This window comes from Engraulis encrasicolus, chromosome 14, assembly GCF_034702125.1.
Source record: "Engraulis encrasicolus isolate BLACKSEA-1 chromosome 14, IST_EnEncr_1.0, whole genome shotgun sequence".
Classification (NCBI taxonomy): domain Eukaryota; kingdom Metazoa; phylum Chordata; class Actinopteri; order Clupeiformes; family Engraulidae; genus Engraulis; species Engraulis encrasicolus.
The window spans coordinates 26,881,647-26,901,544 of NC_085870.1; the positions used below are offsets into that span (position 1 = coordinate 26,881,647).

A 19,898-nucleotide genomic window follows, 5' to 3' on the forward strand; every position below is an offset into this window, starting at 1 on the left:
TCTTCTGCAAGCGACGCTTATGAAATCGAAGAGACACAGTGACCTGAATGTGGAGCACTGTGTTAGGCCTTAATAGCAATGTTCTCGGGGAAAAATGTATATGTTTAATTGGTCTCATGAGCACCCTCCGTCCGGCTCTAACTCATCTCATATGATAAGGCGTGCGCCTCTGCCTATGGTGGACGCCCGGCCAATTGAAACAGACAAGGACGCATGGGGTCAAACCTCCATTGATGGGTCTCAAGCACAGAGAGCCAGGGCTTTTCTGCCTGAGGTCATCCTGTGTTATTGCAGTTCACAGTGGAAGAGCCTCAATAGGTCTTGAAACAATAAAACCATAAATGATTGGATTAATATTATTTTAGGCAGTTTGCCATTGTGTGCACTGGGAGATGTGGGGGAAGAAGCCCTTGAGAGCTGTTACACAGACACATACAGTAACCAAGGTCCACAGATATTTTTTTCAGGCCGACCAGAATGGAGCCGGTACCGGTGCCCGCACCAGTTGCGTTCGGCACTTAAGTGCTCATCTGCAAACTGCCCGTGTTCATACCGGGCTCTGGAATTTTTCCGCACGTGACTGAGTTACCTGGATGAACCTGCTGACGGCCACATTGTCGTCACGGTTCACGGAGAAAAAACAAGTATTTCGCGGTTTGCATTGCGAACCAACTTTCCGGTTCGTGAGCGTTAATTTCTGTGCCGTGAACACGACGAACGGTTTGCGATTAGGTACGGGAACGGGCATCGGCACGGTTCTCAGTCGGCCTGAATGCGCCCAGAGAGTCACTGCTGAAGTTCAAGAGTCCAGAGAAACAGTTACTTTATAGGCAGTGTGTCCTGGGTAGGTTTACAGGCTGTGCTCCTTTGAATACTGCAAATGTTTGATGAATGAGAATCTGCACAAATATTTGTTTCACAATGTTCAATGTGGTATCAAAATGAGATGAGTTGTAGGCAACTGGACCTCTTTTTGGAGTTTGAAACATCTTCGGTCGTCCTCACAATGGCTTCTTAACCACCTAAGGCACCTGCAAAAAAACGCCTGCCAAATGCCTAAGCCCTTTTGGGGAAAAAGGTGCTCTCAGCCTATAAAAACCTACATATCTCACCCTCCGAAACGCAAAAAAAATTGAAATGAGTTGCATTTAAAAGCTAAGACCCTCATCATGCACACATTTTTATCAAAAATTCTCAAATCTCACAAGCCTTAATGCTGTGTCTATGTCGCTCCAGGCACCTAGATCAATGTCATCCACCATCAGTGGGTTAAACAATTATACAGTACAGTGGGTTACAATGGGTTATACAGTACAGTATCTCTCTCTGGAATCTGTACGTGGACTAGATCTGATGTACTAGATCTGTAGACCTGTAGTCTGGAAGAATTCATTTGAATTTACTGTCTAGGTTTGTGCCGTCACTGTTCGAGGCAGAGTTGGTGACTGCAACAGGCTGATCAGAAAAGTATCACTTTCAGACGTTGCTGTAAATGTAATGTAATTCCATGAATGTATGGGCCACGTTGATGCAATGGAATGGAATGTAATGTGTTGCCAGGTTGGTGCTCTCGCGGTTCGAGATGGAGTCTATAAGTGTAATGTAATGTAAATGTAATGCGTTGCCAGGTTGGTGCTGTCACGATTTGAGGTGGAGTCTATAAGTGTAGCGTATTGCAATACATACCCAGATTGGTGCTGTCGCAGGTCAATGAAGAGTCTATAAGCGTAGGGTAATGTAATGTAGTGTAATGTAATGCGTTGCCAGGTTGGTGCTGTCGTGGTTCGAGATGGAGTCTGTAAGTGTTATTTAATGTAATGCGTTGCCAGGTTGGTGCTGTCGCGGTTCGAGGTGGAGTCTGTGACCCTGGGCGAGGCGCCGGTGGAGACGGAGGAGGACGAAGAGGAGGTGTGGCTCTTCTGGAAGGACAGCGGCAAGGAGATCCGCAGCAAGAGCATCCGGGAGCTGGCACAGGACGCCAAGGAGGGACAGAGAGAAGACCAGGAGATCATCAGTTACTACAGGTGGACACATGGAGACACACACACACACACACACACACACACACACACACACACACACACACACACACACACACACACACACACACACACACACACACACACACACACACACACACACACCAGGAAGTAATCAGCTACTACAGGTGGACATGCAGGCACACAGGCACACACACACACACATACACACACGCACACACACACACACACACACACACACACACACACACACACACCCACACACACACACACATACACACACGCACACACACACACACACACACACACACACACACACACGGACATCCATACACTTTTGTACACACATTTACATGTAGGTTTGTATATGACCTTTTCTGTTTGTACATGACATTTCTGCCATGAGGGTCCAGGCATTACCTGCAGAAACCCAATCAAGCCTGATCAACGAACCAAGTTTCAAAATTGTTAACAGACTCTTATGTAACCTAACTGAGGCCCAGACCAGGGTTTTGTTACTGGTTGACACGCCATCATTAGTTATCACAAGTTGCGTTTTGTAACTTTTTAATTTTCTTTGATCCTAATTGAAATGTTTTTAATCCTTTTATTCTAATTATTTCATGTTTTATTTTGATATTTAAAAAAAAATCTGACTAATTCTTTCTTGTTGTTTTTAATTTTTTAATGTGAAGCACATTGAATTGCACCTGTGTATGAAATGCGCTATACAAAGAAACTTGACTTGACTTGACTTTCAGGTACCAGCTGAACCTGTTTGCGCGGATGTGCCTGGACCGGCAGTACCTGGCCATCAACAAGATCTCGGGCCAGCTGGACGTGGACCTGATCCTGCGCTGCATGTCGGACGAGGACCTGCCCTACGACCTGCGCGCCTCCTTCTGCCGCCTCATGCTGCACATGCACGTGGATCGCGACCCCCAGGAGCAGGTCACGCCCGTCAAGTACGCCCGCCTCTGGTCCGAGATCCCCGCCATGATCTCCATCGACGAGTGAGTAGGAATTGTACAACCGTAGTACACTACACTTGACTGTACTACATCACACTGCACTGCACTGCACTAAAACACTCATTTGATGGCTAATCAAGTATGCCCGCCTCTGGTCCGAGATCCCCTTCATGATCTCCCATCGACGAGTAAGTAGGAATTGTACAGCCGTACTACACTACATCACACTGCACTGTACTAAAACTCTCATTAGATGGCTAATCAAAGGTCCGAGATCCCCTCCACGATCTCCACAGACGATTGAGTGCTGTTGTCTCAAAATGCCAGCCTCTGGTCTGAGATCCCTTTGCAGATCTCCATCGAGGAGTGAGTGCCGATACCTCAAAACGATTATCCACTACACTACACTATACCAGGGATGATTAGTGAGGAGGAGATGGTTCGTATGGAAGAGATGGTTTTTGGAATCAGTATTGCACTTCACTACATAGTACATTTCACTTAGCTTATATCCAAAGCGACTTTCAGTTATGTACAGGATTACAGTCCCTGAAGCAATGTGGGGTTAGGTGCCTTGCTCAAGGGCACATCAGTCATGGACAGAGATGGGAAGTGGAAGGGTGGGATTTGAACCTGCAACCCTCTGATGTGAAGTTCATCTCCTTAACCACTAGGCCACGGCTGACCCTTATAATGTAAGGTTCTAAGATGCCATGTGTATGAGCTGCCATGAGACATGAGACGGGTTTTGTTGTTGTTGTTAAATCACGCCCATTTACAACACCGAAGTTTATCATACTTGGACCACAAACCATGCTGCCTTTGCCTGCTCCTTCATGCTGCCTGACTACAAATCTTATTGTAACTTAAAGTTTCAAGGGTGATTTAAATCTCTTATCTACTATTTTGCTTCCCTCTCTCTCTATTCGTTCCCAGCTATGATAGTGACGGCACGACGCGAGACGAGATCAAGGAGAGGTTCGCCCTCACCATGGATTTTGTGGAAAACTACCTCCGCGACGTGGTCTGCCAGAACGTGCCCTTCTCTGACAAGGAGAAAAACAAGCTCACGTTTGAGGTCTGTTCTGATAACATTACACCATGCTTACTCGCTCGCTCACTCACTCACAAAAAATTACAGGGAATTCCCACTGCGTCCTTTTTCTAACATAACAGCTGTTATTTTATGTTTTTTTTTTATTGGTAGGTGGTGAATTTGGCCCGAAATCTGATCTACTTCGGATTTTATAACTTCAGCGATCTGCTGCGCTTGACCAAGATCCTTCTAGCCATCCTGGACTGCGTTAATGTCAGTACGATATACCCCATCAACAAGATCGAGAAAGGAGATGAGAACAAAGGTGAAGCCAATGCCAGTGGTAAATTTCCATTATCTGTTTTTTTTTAGTATATATGTAAGTACATGGCTTTGTTATAACATTTAAACTCCTCCTCCAAATCCCATTGTCATTGTGACACAGCACTCCACAGCACACAAGTGAACACTGCACACTGCACACAACGAAATTGCGTTTATGCCTCACCCGTGCAAGGGGGCAGCCCTCTATGGCGCCTCTAGGGAGCAGTGCGGCAGGACGGTACCATGCTCAGGGTACCAGTGTTAATTTTGTCAGCTTTTTTAAATTTAGTCTTAGTCTTAGTCACAATGACGAAAATCAATTTTAGTCTTAGTCAAATTTAGTCATTGCCTTCACAATTTAGTCTTAGTCTTCGTCTAAATGACGAAAATTAATTTTAGTCTTAGTCAAATTTTAGTCATTTTAGTAATTTTAGTCAACATTTCACATTTTCGTCATTTTAGTCAAATTATTACACAAATTATTACTAGATAGCCTATTGCAGCAAATATTCACATTGTTACTAGCTTATTTTCCACCAAAACCCAAATCAGTCCTGTAAAAGTAATTACAAGTAAAACAGCATAGAGCAAAGGAGCATTAGACACACACACTTCCAGGTGCAGGTTGTGCTCTCTCTCTCTCTCTCTCTCTCTCTCTCTCTCTCTCTCTCTCTCTCTCTCTCTCTCTCTCTCTCATTAGAAGCTGCTGCTTATTATTTGCTTTTGAATTGAATCACGTAGGCTACAAGCTCTTCTTCACCTGACCGCGTGACTCATAGCCTGCAGATTGCAGGCAGTGGGAAGACCAGACATCCCAATGAAGTCCAAGAAGTTTCCCTGATATTTGATAGTGGCTCCCCGATGGCCGCGAGTCAGATAAAATATTCCTGATTTTAGACTATGCAAGTTCGCGTTATTTCGATTGGCAATGCGGGACAGAGAAAGATAATGGCTCGTGCGTCATTCCTGGAATACTTCAAATAGATTACGCGCACTTCGTAGAACGCCTTGCAAAAGTCCTGGGGGGAAAATAGGCAGTTGTTCTATTCAGACTGGACGACAGAAAGGACATTGACAAACAGTGGTTGAACACTAATGCTGTTTTGTTTGTCGGGATGTCGATGGTCGATAAAGCATCTCCAAGTTTAAGCAATGAGTTTTTAGAACTTGGAATGTCTGGGAGAACTTATTGTAATACGCATCGCATGGAAGGGATGTCGACTGCCTTGGGTCTTTTAGCGTTGCCCTCGACGGGAACAAGTTTCAATTCTCCGCACTTTAAACCCTGATCGCCCACACATTGGTTCTTATCAAAACTACAGTAGCCGTGCCTCTGTTTAGACTACTTAAACGACGTTTCCCCTGTAGCGCACGCATCCCTTAAACGTCTCCCGGTGTCTGATCTAAATAAATGCATGAATCCGATCGTCATGATTTGCTTGCAAACTGCCTATTCATAAGGTTAAACAACCTATATAGCAAACATTACAAAAGAACAGACAACGGACGTCGTCGTATGCGTAAGGGGAAAGGAGAAGAGAGGAAGGTCGAGGAGGTTTAAAATGACAGCATCAGAGGAAGATTGGCGCGAGTGACGGTAGCACTATTATCATGACTGCACAAACACACACGTCTTCGTTATGGACAAAAGGGTTGTTGAACATGTTTCAAAATTAACACTTGCCTCAACGTCGGCTCTTTCTGGGAAACATTTTAGGACCTAAACTCAACTGAACAGGACTCACTGAACTAGGCTACTACTGATTGAGCCGCACCAGCGCCAGGCACTGCCTGCAGAGACAAACAGGGCAACAGCGTGTAATCTTCTATAAAGTTCAAGAAACAATAACAATTACAAATTAATTTTAAACAATTAAATTTTTAATGTCCATTCGTCCATGGCTTGTAAATTTCGTCTCGTCTTAGTCTCCTTAACGAAAATCAATTTTTATTTTCGTCATATTTTTATGTTCTGGAAGCAATTTTTGTGCGTCATCGTCTCGTCATCGTCACGGGAAAAAGGGGCGTTGACGAAATATTTTCGTCATCGTCCTGGTTGACGAAATTAACACTGCAGGGTACCTCAGTCATGGAGGAGGATGGGGGAGAGCACTGGTTGATTACTCCCCCCACCAACCTGGCGGGTCGGGAGTCGAACCGGCAACCTTTGGGCTACAAGTCTGATGCCCTAACCACTTACCCATGACTGCCCTCATTTTAATGTTATGACACATACAAAGCGATATTTCAATTTTATTGTGTGCTAAAAATGAAAATAAAACGATAAGAAAAAAAGAAAATGGATATGTTCTACAGTATATTGCCATTTATATTATGCGCAGTTAATGGTGAAGAAGAGTACATGACAGTTTGTATGTTGTGGCGAGAACCCATCCCTCTTTCTCTCTCTCTCTCTCTCTCTCTCTCTCTCTCTCTCTCTCTCTCTCTCTCTCTCTCTCTCTCTCTCTCTCTCTTCTCTCTCTCTCTCTCTCTCTCTCTCTCTCTCTCTCTCTCTCTCTCTCTCTTTCTCTCTCTTTCTTTCTCTCTCTCTCTCTCTCCCCCCCCTTCTTTCTCTCTCTCTCTCTCTGCAGGGAGTCATGTGATGCGCTCCATCCACGGGGTGGGGGAGCTGATGACCCAGGTGGTGTTGAGGGGAGGGGGCTTCCTGCCCTCCACACCCAACCTGCCGTTACCCAGCAACGGGGACGTGGTGAAGACGCAGGTGGAGCCGGAGAGGGAAGACATCATGGTCATGGACACCAAGCTCAAGATCATAGAGATACTGCAGGTAACATTGTTACACCCTCAAAAAGTGTAAGATGCGCGCACATCCCAAAGAAACAAATTTCTGCGGGTGCAGAATATCAAAAAACGCATTTGGAGAAAAGGAGAGGAAATATTCGCACACCGCAAAAGCTCACTTGTCGTGATTTAATGTGAAAAAATGGTGTACAAAATTAAATGGTGTATCTGACGAAGACCTTGCTGGTCGAAACGTTGTGCCATTTTCTCACATTAATTCCCAACCTTAAAGTTCTCTGAACAACCCAAATCTTTTTAGAATCACCCCAAGGTTCCTTAGAGAAGGTTCTGCTCTTAATGTTTGCAGCATACATTCAAATCCTGCTAATACTCCACCTGAGGAGCTTCTCCATAGAGCAGTGTATCATAGCTCTTGCTATTGTATCTTGGTAGAAGTAACCTACTGTATAGACCTGCTGTAAACGGTGAAAAGAGCCTTTATCATAGGAAATAAACTAGGAGAAATATATAAGCTAGAGAAGGTTATGGACCATGGACTATCATGGTTATGGACCCCACGCGCAAGATCATAGAGATCCTTCAGGTGCATAGACTGTAAGAAATTGATGTTTCCTGAAAGAATCTTCATTTGGATCAATAGGGATCCTAAAAGTTATCTGAAGAACCTAACATTTCTGGGATGAACCCCAAAGTTCCCAAATAATCTGTAGGGATTCTTCCACATTGGTAATGGGCAATGCCTCCCAAACTCCCTGCAAATTGCACCCTGCTGTAGTGTATAGCTCTCTGTGTTAGCATACGGCTAAAGGCTGGCCGTAAACGGTAAAACAAAGCACTTAATAATAATAAAACTACTGTAGGAACTTACTGGGCAAACTTTCAAAGAACCTATATTGTACTATTTTGCTACAATTGCTGTACACTGTTTACGGGATTTTCAATGAACACTAAAAGTGATAGAGGAGCATTGAACAACATTACTTTGTGTAATTGCCCCCCCCACGCACACGGACACACGCACACGCACACGCGCGCACACACACACACACACACACACACACACACACACACACACACACACACACACACACACACACACACACACACACACACACACACACACACACACACACACACACACACACACACACACACACACACATACACACACACACACACACACAATTCCACTAACTCTCTGTTGTGTTTTGTTGTTGGCAGTTCATCCTGAATGTGAGGTTAGACTACCGCATCTCCTGCCTGCTTTGCATCTTCAAGAAGGAGTTTGACGAGACAAACACTCAGGTGGACGGAACAGCATTGGCCAATCCAGAAACCCCCACCAACATGCCAGGTATGGTCTTGCCGTCATGGCAACACTTTAAAGTACCTTTTTCCCTTCATTTTACGCCATGGTAACATTTTACAACGGCACTAAGTAATTTTTTTGCAGGAAAACCGATTCAGTGATTTCTCGACTTGTATCATGGCGAATGGCACTTTAGAATTTGCTTTGCCACCCTCCCTGGACTGTTGAATAGATGGACCAAGTTTAGTTTAGAATAGTTGACCATCTCTATATAGTTTTGAACAAAAGACTATTCCACCTCCAAGTAGGATGACGGAAGTTGAAAACTATTTAATGTTGCCATAAATACAAATAGCGTAAAGTTGTGCTTAAATACCCCCAACATTTACCTCACTCTTCTCTTAATAAGATAATCTGCCTCTTTCTACCCTCAACAGCATTGGATTTTGAGAAGATTGAGGAGCAGGCAGAAGGCATATTTGGTGGAAGGTAAAGTTGTGTTTGTCGAGCCTTTGACGTCTTATGAATTTCGTGTTGTGCGTGTGTGCGACACTTCCACTTTCCAGCTGTTTCAAACATCTCTCTCTCTCTCTCTCTCTCTCTCTCTCTCTCTCTCTCTCTCTCTCTCTCCCTGTCTCTCTCTCTCCCTGTCTATGAATCTCTTCCTCCCTTTTTCCAATCTCTTCATCTATCCCCCTCTCTCTCTGTATTTCTTTGTCTCCATCTCTCCCTATATCAATCTCTTCCTCCCTTTCTCCAATCTCTCCCTCCACCCTCTCTGTCTCTGTCTTTCTCTCCCTCTCCCTCTATCAATCTCTCTCTCCCTCCAATCTCTGTCTCTATTCCACCCTCTGCATCTCTCTCTCTGTCTCTATCTCTCACCCCCTCTACCTCTATCAATCTCTCCCCCCTTCTACCAATCTCTCTCTCTATTCCCCCCTCTGCATCTCTCCCCCTCTCCCCCTCTCTTCCCTCTCTCCCTGGCCCCAGTGAGGAGAACACTCCTCTGGATCTTGATGACCATGGTGGTCGTACCTTCTTGAGGGTCCTCCTCCACCTCACCATGCATGACTACCCCCCGCTGGTGTCTGGGGCCCTCCACCTGCTCTTCAGGCACTTCAGCCAGAGACAAGAGGTGCTGATGGCCTTCAAACAGGTATAGTACACCAAGAACCTCTGTGACATGATTACAGCTACACTGTTCACAAATAATTGGGATATTTGGCTTTCAGGATGAACCAAAAAAAAAGGTCACAAGTCCTCATCCAACTCACAGACACCGTACATACAGTAGCTGTTACTTTCGACTAATAAATCTGATAAAAAAAATCAGAAATCCCCAACAATGTAAAAGAAAATCCATAACTTTTGGGATGCCTTTATGTGCTGCTTGTTTCAGTGGTAGGCCTACATTTTGTATTACAGTATGTATCATATGCACTATGTTGCAATTGTGTTTTATTTGCCATGCCCAGAGACAACGTAGTGTCCCATGGTGGGATAGTGCAGTCGAAATGGACTTGATCCGGTAATAATGCAAACTGGCCATTGGCTTTTTGGGTTTTGGTTCCTTATTTTGGCCCATTTTGTTTGGGGTTTGATCGGACCATCGTTATGCCAGCTGTCCACCAACTCTGGGTGGATATACTAAGCAATGCTGGCATTAGACAAACTAATCACAGTATTATGTTTTTTCTGTGTTCCCTTGTCCATTTTCGTCAGCAGTCAGAAAGAATAGTGCAACACTGCGTCTTCACGGTTCACTTTATTTTGGTATGCTGACGTTTCGGTACTTAGGCCTTCATCAGAGTAACCATACCAAAAGTGGAAAAGCTTCTTAAATAAACAAGTGCATCATGGGACACCCAATAGGGAGTGCTTCCCAATAATTACATCATTAATGTGGCGGCGCTCGTATGAGCAGCGGCCCTGGGGTACATGTACAGTGTATTCTAAAACGCAATTTCGTTGTCAAATTTATTTGTCAATGACAATAAAAAGCTCTTGATTCTTGGAATACTATATACATACATGTATATACATACAAAATGGCCCTTGTGTATGTTCCCCCTTCAGGTCCAGCTGCTGGTGACCAGTCAGGACGTGGACAACTACAAGCAGATCAAGAGCGATCTGGACCAGCTGCGCTCCATCGTGGAGAAGTCGGAGCTGTGGGTCTACAAGAGGCAGGGGGAAGATGGAGAAGGGGGAGAGGGCCCCTCTGGAGAGTCGGAAAACAAGAAGAAGGTGTGTGCGTGTGTGTGTGTGTGTGTGTGTGTGTGTGTGTGTGTGTGTGTGTGTGTGCGTGCGCGTGCGTGCACGTGCGTGTGTGTGTATGTGTGTGTGTGTGTGTATGTGTGTGGGCTTCAAAGCGCATGTACGCGTTACGTGCGTTTTATGTGTCTGTGGTTTCACGTATGTACCTGTGATTGTGAGTGAGGGATGTGGAGGAGCAGTGTGAAAACCTAGGTCTTCAATTTTTGTTTTCTCTCATACCTCATTCTCTCTCTCTCTCTCTCTCTCTCTCTCTCTCTCTCTCTCTCTCTCTCTCTCTCTCTCTCTCTCTCTCTCTCTCTCTCTCTCTCTCTACACCTCTCTATGTGTAGGGTGATTCTGGTGGCTCGGACAAGAAGAAGACGGAGAGTACGAGCAGCTATAATTACCGGGTGGTGAAGGAGGTACTGTACTTCTGTGTCTCTAATGATAATACTCGATAACAGCATGCAATACCTTGATAACGATATTGAAACGATATTTACAAATATAACCAAGTGTTTTTCTTGTCATGAATTTGTCGGTCTGTGTGGAGGGGTCCCGGTTTTGGTCGTGGCGGGTTTCTCGCACATTTGTTGACATTCAGCTAGTGAGTAGACAACGCAGGAAAATGTTACTCGTTATTGATAATTAAGTCATTTTCGCGATATGCATATCGCCACTCTTGATATTGCGATTTTGCTACATTTTCGATATATTGTTTAGCCCTAGGTAAAAGGTCATTTGATAATATAACACTTTATTTTATGTTGTTGTTTTGTTTTATCAGCATGTAGTATAATGTACCCATAGGCTGGGAAATCCCATGCCGCTTTGCACAATCATACCGATCTGAAAGACTGCATGGAGTCCACCCTGAGTGAGGGCACCAGATCATGGTCCCTGTCTCTCCAATCAGATTTTTTCGGGCAGAGCCCTTCTTCAGGATAAGAATTGTCAGGTGATAATCACCATTACACACTGAAGGTGATAATCGCCATTACACGCTGAAGAAGGGCACTGTCTGAAACGTTCGTAAGCAAATAAATAAAGAAAAATCTGAAGAGTGCCGTCCTTCGTTTCATTCTCTTATTAATGTATTGGGGACAGTAAAATAAAGGGTAACGACCTGTTGGTGTCCCTGTCCCTGTCACTGTCTCCAGGACCTTGACTGGACAGGACCTTGACTGGTTAGACAGGAAAACGCGCTGTTCCACTTCCCTTTTACATTATAGTAACTATCACTGGAATGGGAAAGAAAGAAAGAAAGAAAGAAAGAAAGAAAGAAAGAAAGAAAGAAAGAAAGAAAGAAAGAAAGAAGTGAGAGAGTGTTGACAAACAAACACTCAAGGAAATGTCGGGGCGGTTTAGTGAGTGACGAACCTCGTAGGGTTACTTACACCTGTTGTAGGAGCGTGGCTGGGTTTGGGATTGTGCGTGTGTGCGAGCATGAGTGTGCATACGTGTGTATATGTGATTTTGTGTTTGTTCACGCATGCAATAGGAGTGTGTGTAATTGAACACGAATAAGGGCACAAAATTAGATTTGGTGTACTTGGCAGTAGGTGTGGGGCTTTACATTAAAATGCTGACCTAGATATTTGGCTTTCAGGATGAACCACAAGAAAAGGTCACAAGTCCTCATCCTCAAACTCACAGACACAGTACTTACAGTAGCTGTTACTTTCGACTAATAAATCTGATTAAAAAAAAATCAGAAAGCCCCAACAATGTAAAAGAAAATCCATAACTTTTGGGATGCCTTTATGTGCTGCTTGTTTCAGTGGTAGGCCTGCATTTTGGATTGCAATATGTATCATATGCACTATGTTGCAATTGTGTTATATTTGCCATGCCCAGAGACAACGTAGTGTCCCATGGTGGAAAGAAAGAAAGAAAGAAAGAAAGAAAGAAAGAAAGAAAGAAAGAAAGAAAGAAAGAAAGAAAGAAAGAAAGAAAGAAAGAAAGAAGTGAGAGAGTGTTGACAAACAAACACTCAAGGAAAGGTCGGGGCAGTTTAGTGAGTGACACACCTCGTAGGGTTACTTACACCTGTTGTAGGAGTGTGGCTGGGTTTGGGATTGTGCGTGTGTGCGAGCATGAGTGTGCATACGTGTGTATATGTGATTTTGTGTTTGTTCACGCATGCAATAGGAGTGTGTGCAATTGAACATGAATAAGGGCACAAAATTAGATTTGGTGTACTTGGCAGTAGGTGTGGGGCTTTACATTAAAATGCTGACCTAGATGTTTGTGCATATATCAAATCTGGGAGAGTACAGTATGTTGTTTTGTACAGTAATAAGGCTACGAAATGTAATATGGTGTACTTGGATGGACAATGTGAGTGTATTGAAATGGTCACCTTTTGAATGTCTGTGTGGTGTTTGTGTGTGTGTGCGCGTGCACACAACTGTTTTCATTTGTGTGTGTGTGTATCTGTGTATGACTGTTTCTGTATGTGTGTGTGTGTGCGCGTGTATGCGTGTGTGCGTGCGTGCGTGTGTGCGTGTGCGCGTGTGCGTGTGTGCGCGTGTGTTTGCGTGCGTGCGTGTGTCCAGATCCTGATTCGGCTCAGTAAGCTGTGCGTCCAGGAGGGAACGTCTGGCAAGAAGAGCAGGAAGCAGCAGCAGAGGCTCCTGAGGAACATGGGGGCCCACAGTGTGGTGCTGGAACTACTGCAGATACCCTATGAGAAGGTGTGTGTGTGTCTGTGCGTGTGTGTGTGTGTGTGTGTGTGTGTGTGCGTGTGTGTGTGTGTGTACACGCTTTTGTGTTTGGCTTTGTGTCTCCCTGGGTGTGTGTTTCCCCATTGAGCTCTTGGAATTGTAATTGTTTATGAAGATTTGGGAAAATTTGAACCATCAGATATGCTAAGCTTGAAAGCTTGCAAAAAAAACAACAAACAGAAATCAGGTAAAAGAAAAGACATATGGATAATGTATATACAGTACATTTTTATTTGGAAAGCATCTCCTTTACCATTGCTATGCCAATTAACCAATTGTTAAAAAGACGCTGAAGAAGGCTTAGGCCGAAACGTCTGTCTGTCTGCCATGCTAACCCAGTATTAAAACTGCAAGAAATTGATCCGGGAGTGCTGCTTTTTTTACCATACATGAACTTTGCTGTTTGCTCGCACCCAAAGACCTTGTAAGAAACTTTTTGGAGTTGAGCGCACTTTCTCTACTAAAAATTAAACAATTGTTGACAGTAGCTGCCTTTTACATCCCTTGTGTTGGTGTGCCATGTGTTTGTGTGCGCAGGGTGAAGATGTGCGCATGCAGGAGATCATGAGGCAGGCCCACGAGTTCCTGCAGAATTTCTGCGCAGGGAACCAGCAGAACCAGACGCTGCTCCACAAGCACATCAACCTGTTCCTCAACCCCGGGGTAGGCGCAGTATATATATGTGTCAAAATGACATTATATTCAGGGATCTAAATTAACTTTTTTCATCACTTGCCAAAATGGTGTCCCAAGGGAGCAGTGAGGCGGGACAGTACCATGCTCACGGTACCTCAGTCCTGGAGGAGGATGGGGGAAAGCAAAGAGGTTGGATATGTAATAAGAGGAATCGAAACACGCCTACTCAATGCAAAAGCGTGTGCTCAAAATTTGGTCTCCTAAGGGAGCGTTGTCCTTCCTTCTTTTCTTTTCGTGGTGTTTGCACAAGACGTGCGATACCGCCATCTACAGCGCTAAGGGGACTCCATTTATTCTCTACCTCAAGACTCCGAAGGTCTCCTAATCGAAGGTCTCCTAAAGGGGCGTTCACCCGACGTAAAGTGGATACCGGAAAAGAACCCGCCTGCTTTATCTCACTCTCATATACAATTCTCTGGGGAAAGCACTGGTTGATTAATCCTTCCACCAACCTAACGGGCCGGGAGTCGAACCGGCAATCTTTGGGATACAAGTCTGACGGCCTAACCGCTTACCCATCACCTTATCACCTTATTACAGCGCAAACAGCTGATTGTTACATGCTTTGTTATTATTATGTTATTATTATTATTATTTACTGTTACTATTGCTACTGTAACTATTATTTACTGTTACTATTGCTACTGTCATTATTATCATGATATCTTCCATTCTATTTTCACCCTACCTTTTCGTCTACATGTTAAATGTTCAATTCATTTGTATTCATTATTAATCACTTATTGTTACCAGTCCATCACTGCTACCTGTCCTGTCTTGCACTTTATGTCAGTCTGTAAAATGTCAGTCCTGAAAGAAGAAAAGTATGACTTGTAATGACTTGTGCATATGACTTGTGCAAATGAAGAAAGTAACAATAAAAGCTGACTTGACTTGACTTGTCTTGACTTGAGTTTGCCCGTGTTCCCCTGTAGATCCTGGAGGCGGTGACCATGCAGCACATCTTCATGAACAACTACCAGCTGTGCAGCGAGATCAACGAGCGCGTGGTGCAGCACTTTGTGCACTGCATCGAGACGCGCGGCCGCCACGTGCAGTACCTCAAGTTCCTGCAGACCATCGTCAAGGCCGAGAACAAGTTCATCAAGAAGTGCCAGGACATAGTCATGGCTGAGGTGTGACATGCCTGTAGACTAGATAAGGGGATTAATTAATGTGTGCATAGTGCATTAGTGTGAAATAGGGATGCAAACGATTAATTGATTAATCGACTTTAATCGATCAATGCATTAATCGAATAAAACACGTTATTCACAATTAATCGACAGTTTTACTGACAAGAGACCCAGGTGAAATGGGCATGTGAAAAGTGTGTGTTAAGAGGGGTGTGAATATTTAAATCACCTTTTGATTAAAGAATTGAAATAGAATTAATTTAAATGTGGTATTTTATCTCAAGTTTTAATTAAAATGTTTAGATTTAGTATATTTTTTTCCGAGAAACATTGAGATTTCGGGGGAAAACGCCGCTTATCAATTAATCGTAAGTCGATCGATAAGACTATCAACTAATGATTAATGAATTAATCGATAATTTGCATACCTAGTGTGAAATATTGTGTGTGTCTGTTTGAGTACTCTAGGTGTGGCTGTATGATTTTTTACCTTTGTCATTCTAACCACAACCAAAATAACTTTTGAATGCATTCTTGACAATTTTGTGTGTGCGTGTGGGTGTGCGCGCGTGCATGTGTGCATGCTTGCGTGCATATTTGTGCCCAAATGTGTTTGTATGTATGTGTGTGTGTATGTGATTACGTCTAACGTGTGCGTGTTGTTAATGTGTGTATGCGTGTTGTGTGTTTGTGTTTCTGTCTGTGTCTCCGCCCGTGGATGCGTCGTCTTCATGTGTTGTCAGCTGGTGAACTCGGGCGAGGACGTGCTGGTGTTCTACAACGACCGGGCCTCCTTCCAGACGCTGGTGCAGATGATGCGCTCGGAGCGCGACCGCATGGACGAGAACAGCCAGCTGATGTACCACATCCACCTGGTGGAGCTGCTGGCCGTCTGCACCGAGGGCAAGAACGTCTACACCGAGATCAAGTGCAACTCCCTGCTGCCGCTCGACGACATCGTGCGCGTGGTCACCCACGAGGACTGCATTCCCGAGGCAAGACGAGGCCGAGTGGCAAAATAAAAGAAATAAATGATAGAAGATAGAAAACTTCTATCATTTATTTCAGTTACTCTATTTTGTCCAGCACCTGTACCACTGATGTGCGCGCATTCTCCACCTTCCTGGCAAAATAAAAGCCCTGGCTGATATGTGTCATAAGAATACATACCATCAAGCTGAGGCCAAGTGCCAAAGTAAAAGTACTGGCTTAATTTTTTTTATTATTAGAATTCATCAAGCTTGGTCAAATGGCAAAATAGAAGTCTTTGGTTATTTTTACGATTGGAATTCAAGTATCTTAGGCCAAGTGGCAAAATAAAAGTGGCAAAATAAAGGTCCTGGCTTATTTATTTGGAATTAGAATTCATCAAGCTGGGGACAAGTTCCAAAGTAAAAGTCATGGCTTAGTTTTATCATTAGGCTTCATCACGTTGGGCAAAGTGGCAATATGAAAGTCCTGGTTTAGTTTTTATGTATCATTAGAATTAATCAAGCTGGGGCCAAGTGTCAAAATAAAAGTTCATTAGTTCATTAGTTTTATTCATTTTAGTTGTTGCATTGCATTGCATTTATTTTAGTTGCATTGCATTAGTTGTATTAATTCATTAGTTCATTAGTTAGTTTTGTTCATTTATTCATTCATTAGTTTTATCATCAGAATTCTGCTGTTCATCATCTACATTCTGTTAGCAACATGATACAGCAGCAGCTGGAAACGGGCCGTTTGTGTCTTGTGGTCTCTGCTCTGCACAGGTGAAAATAGCCTACATCAACTTCCTCAACCACTGCTACGTGGACACGGAGGTGGAGATGAAGGAGATCTACACCAGCAACCACATGTGGAAGCTCTTCGAGAACTTCCTGGTCGACATCTGCCGGGTAAACTGCTGCTCTTTGCTGCATAGACCACATGATTTCTTTGCCTAAAATCTAGTTTAGTTTTGTTTATTTGGTGTATTTCAACAGGGACCATGTGCAAAGTACATAAGTTACAAAAGTAAAGAGATGACCTGCACCAGATTATAGTTTACAAGCTAATTTCCATCTGCAGTCCCTCTGTACAAGATACAAGATATTCTCTTGAATTTCCTTCATCAGCAGTGGAAAGTGTTATGCATGATTGCCAACACTTCTATACCATTAACATTCATATGAACTTGCTATGCTGATGCCCTCTGAAAGTACTAACATATTCCACAAATGTCTAATAGAGATTACAAAATAGTCCCACAGTGCTCCCATGGCCATCAGATAGCCTCTGTATGACCTCAGCGGTTGGATTTGGGTTTCGTAACCTTGACCTAAGGCCCCGCAGAAAGAAAAACAAGAACTTGCTTCTGCATTGCAAGAGTTCCTGCCTGTGTGTGTTTGACAATGTGGATTTGGATCAATGTGACTTATTAATTAATTGAATTTGGAGAGCTGTTGCCTTGCATACATCACCACATACTGTTTGAAAAAAAGCAAAAAACTGAAGAAACAATCCTACCAGGAGCTACAGATTTTGTGTCATCATGTTTTCTTTTCTTGACTGCACCATGATTGCTCTCTGCAAGGTCTAGCTCGAAACCCCTTGGAAGTATCATGGGATATGCATGGTATGCACATGGAATAGGAAAAAAGTGTCTCAAACTGTCTAAAATATCACATGGTTGTCTTTGGCCAGAGCAAACCTTGGTGGTATTGTGCCAGGTATCTAAAGGGTATCTATGGCATTATACCAATGGTACAGTAGGTCAGTGCATTATACACGACACTTGCTTTCCATTAGCATATCTACTGTGCTAACCCCATGCATGCTTAGGCAGCCCAACATTATAATAAGCATGTATTATAGGCAGCTTAATGTGCATTTTCACCCAGTCATGATGACACAGTACATGGTATGACGTCAAACAGAAAAGTACCAGCAATTGCAAGGGAAGTAGGATAATAAAGTTGAAATAATAATGATTAAGATATTATATTAATGATATTTGAATTTATCTTCTTTGTTTGTAGCTGCATGACATGGTGTGCATGCCTGTAGGTCACGTATGTGTTGTCAGTGTGCATTGCAGAGGAAGTGGTAGCCGTGGTGTCTTATCACTACCTGGCCTCATTTTTAAAGGCTGCAAGGTGTGCGTGTGACCATACAACTGACAGGAACAAAAGACACACACACACACACACACACACACACACACACACACACACACACACACACACACACACACACACACACACACACACACACACACACACACACACACACACACACACACACACACCTTGTAGAGGATGTGCTGAAGCTCCAGCATGTACGTGTGCACACACACACACACACCCACACCCACACACGCACACCCCCACACACAATGATTATGAGAAATGAAGGTTTGACAGAAAGCAACTATGCTATCACACACACACACACACACACACACACACACACACACACACACACACACACACACACACACACACACACACACACACACACACACACACACACACACACACACACACACACACACACACACACACACACACAGACAATACAGTAGTAAGTAACCTTGTTTCAACATGAGGTTTTTACCACAACATGAACAGAGCAAACCAGTAGATAGCATCGCATCGAACACACAGGAACACATACGTAATTTAATCTTATTGTAATTGAGTTGAAGTTGTGGCTTGCCTAGGCCTGGGTATTGATTGACAATTTTCGGTTCCGGTTCCATTTCCGGTTCCTTCGTTTCGGTTCCGGTACCAGAACGGTTCCATTTTCGGTTCCTAGAAACCCTGAATTAAACCTGCAGTTACCCAAAGTGGCCAGTAGATGGCGTAACGGGTCTGTAAATCATGAGTTTCCCTGCCTGCCACAAGGCGGAGCTCCTCGTGACTTAAGCAATGGCGGGTTAAAGGCATTTAATTCTATACAGCATTCATGAATAATTGCATGCTGCAAGTTGTCCTCTCGGCATGGTTTGGCAAGTATATTAAACGGTTTTGATACTGATAAATGTACTCATGTCTGATTAAAATTGTTCTGCTGTACGGTGCAACTTCACTTCTGGTACCAATATGTCAAGCGTACCTGACATGATTTTTTAATGTAGCCTACGCTACCCAGTCTGTCGACAGCTTGGGGCTTTTCTACTAGGTTCTGCAGAACTGTTCTAACACAACTAGGCTTCATAAATAGGCTATTCATGAAACTTGACGGGGTCTCGATGGTGCTGTCTCGCACGCATTTCCATACAGGGACTAGAACTGGGCCGTATGATCAGCTGCTGCAAGTAGCCGCGACAACACTGTGCTTTCACGCCATGGTGAATCTAAGCTAAAGAGTCCTAATCTAAACGATATATAGGCCTAAATATATATTTAACCAGCGATCGCCTTCTCCTACAGACAGGGCTTGTTCGAAAGCTGCGAATCTTAGCTTTTTACAGTTTTTTACGGCACGTTTTTATGTTCTTTCATTCAAAAGTTATTGAACTGTAAGCGGCCGCTGTTGCAAGTGAAAAAATAGCGCTTTCCAACCATTTTTTTTATCTCGTCATTTTTTCCTAACATTTTTTCCCTAAAAGCTGAGATTCTTAGCTTTTTACAGTTTTTTACGGCACGTTTTTATGTTCTTTCAATCCACAGTTATTTAACCTTAAGCGGCCGCTACTTCAAGCCTAAACAATGGC

General features: G+C 43.7%; 1 protein-coding gene across 2 annotated transcripts in view; it reads left to right on the plus strand.

Annotated features, from left to right (window-relative positions):
- The window catches only part of itpr1b (inositol 1,4,5-trisphosphate receptor, type 1b), a 275,465-nt gene that overhangs the window by 87,345 nt on the left and 168,222 nt on the right, over nt 1-19,898 (plus strand). Inside the window, exons 19-33 of one of the 2 annotated variants that reach the window (XM_063215285.1) lie at nt 1,830-2,024; nt 2,762-3,013; nt 3,908-4,049; nt 4,179-4,350; nt 6,923-7,119; nt 8,316-8,448; nt 8,841-8,892; nt 9,394-9,559; nt 10,480-10,650; nt 11,010-11,081; nt 13,218-13,355; nt 13,923-14,048; nt 15,017-15,217; nt 15,961-16,212; nt 16,972-17,097. In XM_063215285.1, the coding sequence (XP_063071355.1) occupies nt 1,830-2,024; nt 2,762-3,013; nt 3,908-4,049; nt 4,179-4,350; nt 6,923-7,119; nt 8,316-8,448; nt 8,841-8,892; nt 9,394-9,559; nt 10,480-10,650; nt 11,010-11,081; nt 13,218-13,355; nt 13,923-14,048; nt 15,017-15,217; nt 15,961-16,212; nt 16,972-17,097 (2,395 nt within the window). The remainder of the gene's footprint in view (nt 1-1,829; nt 2,025-2,761; nt 3,014-3,907; nt 4,050-4,178; nt 4,351-6,922; nt 7,120-8,315; nt 8,449-8,840; nt 8,893-9,393; nt 9,560-10,479; nt 10,651-11,009; nt 11,082-13,217; nt 13,356-13,922; nt 14,049-15,016; nt 15,218-15,960; nt 16,213-16,971; nt 17,098-19,898) is intronic. The other variant, XM_063215286.1, reaches the window with a different exon arrangement.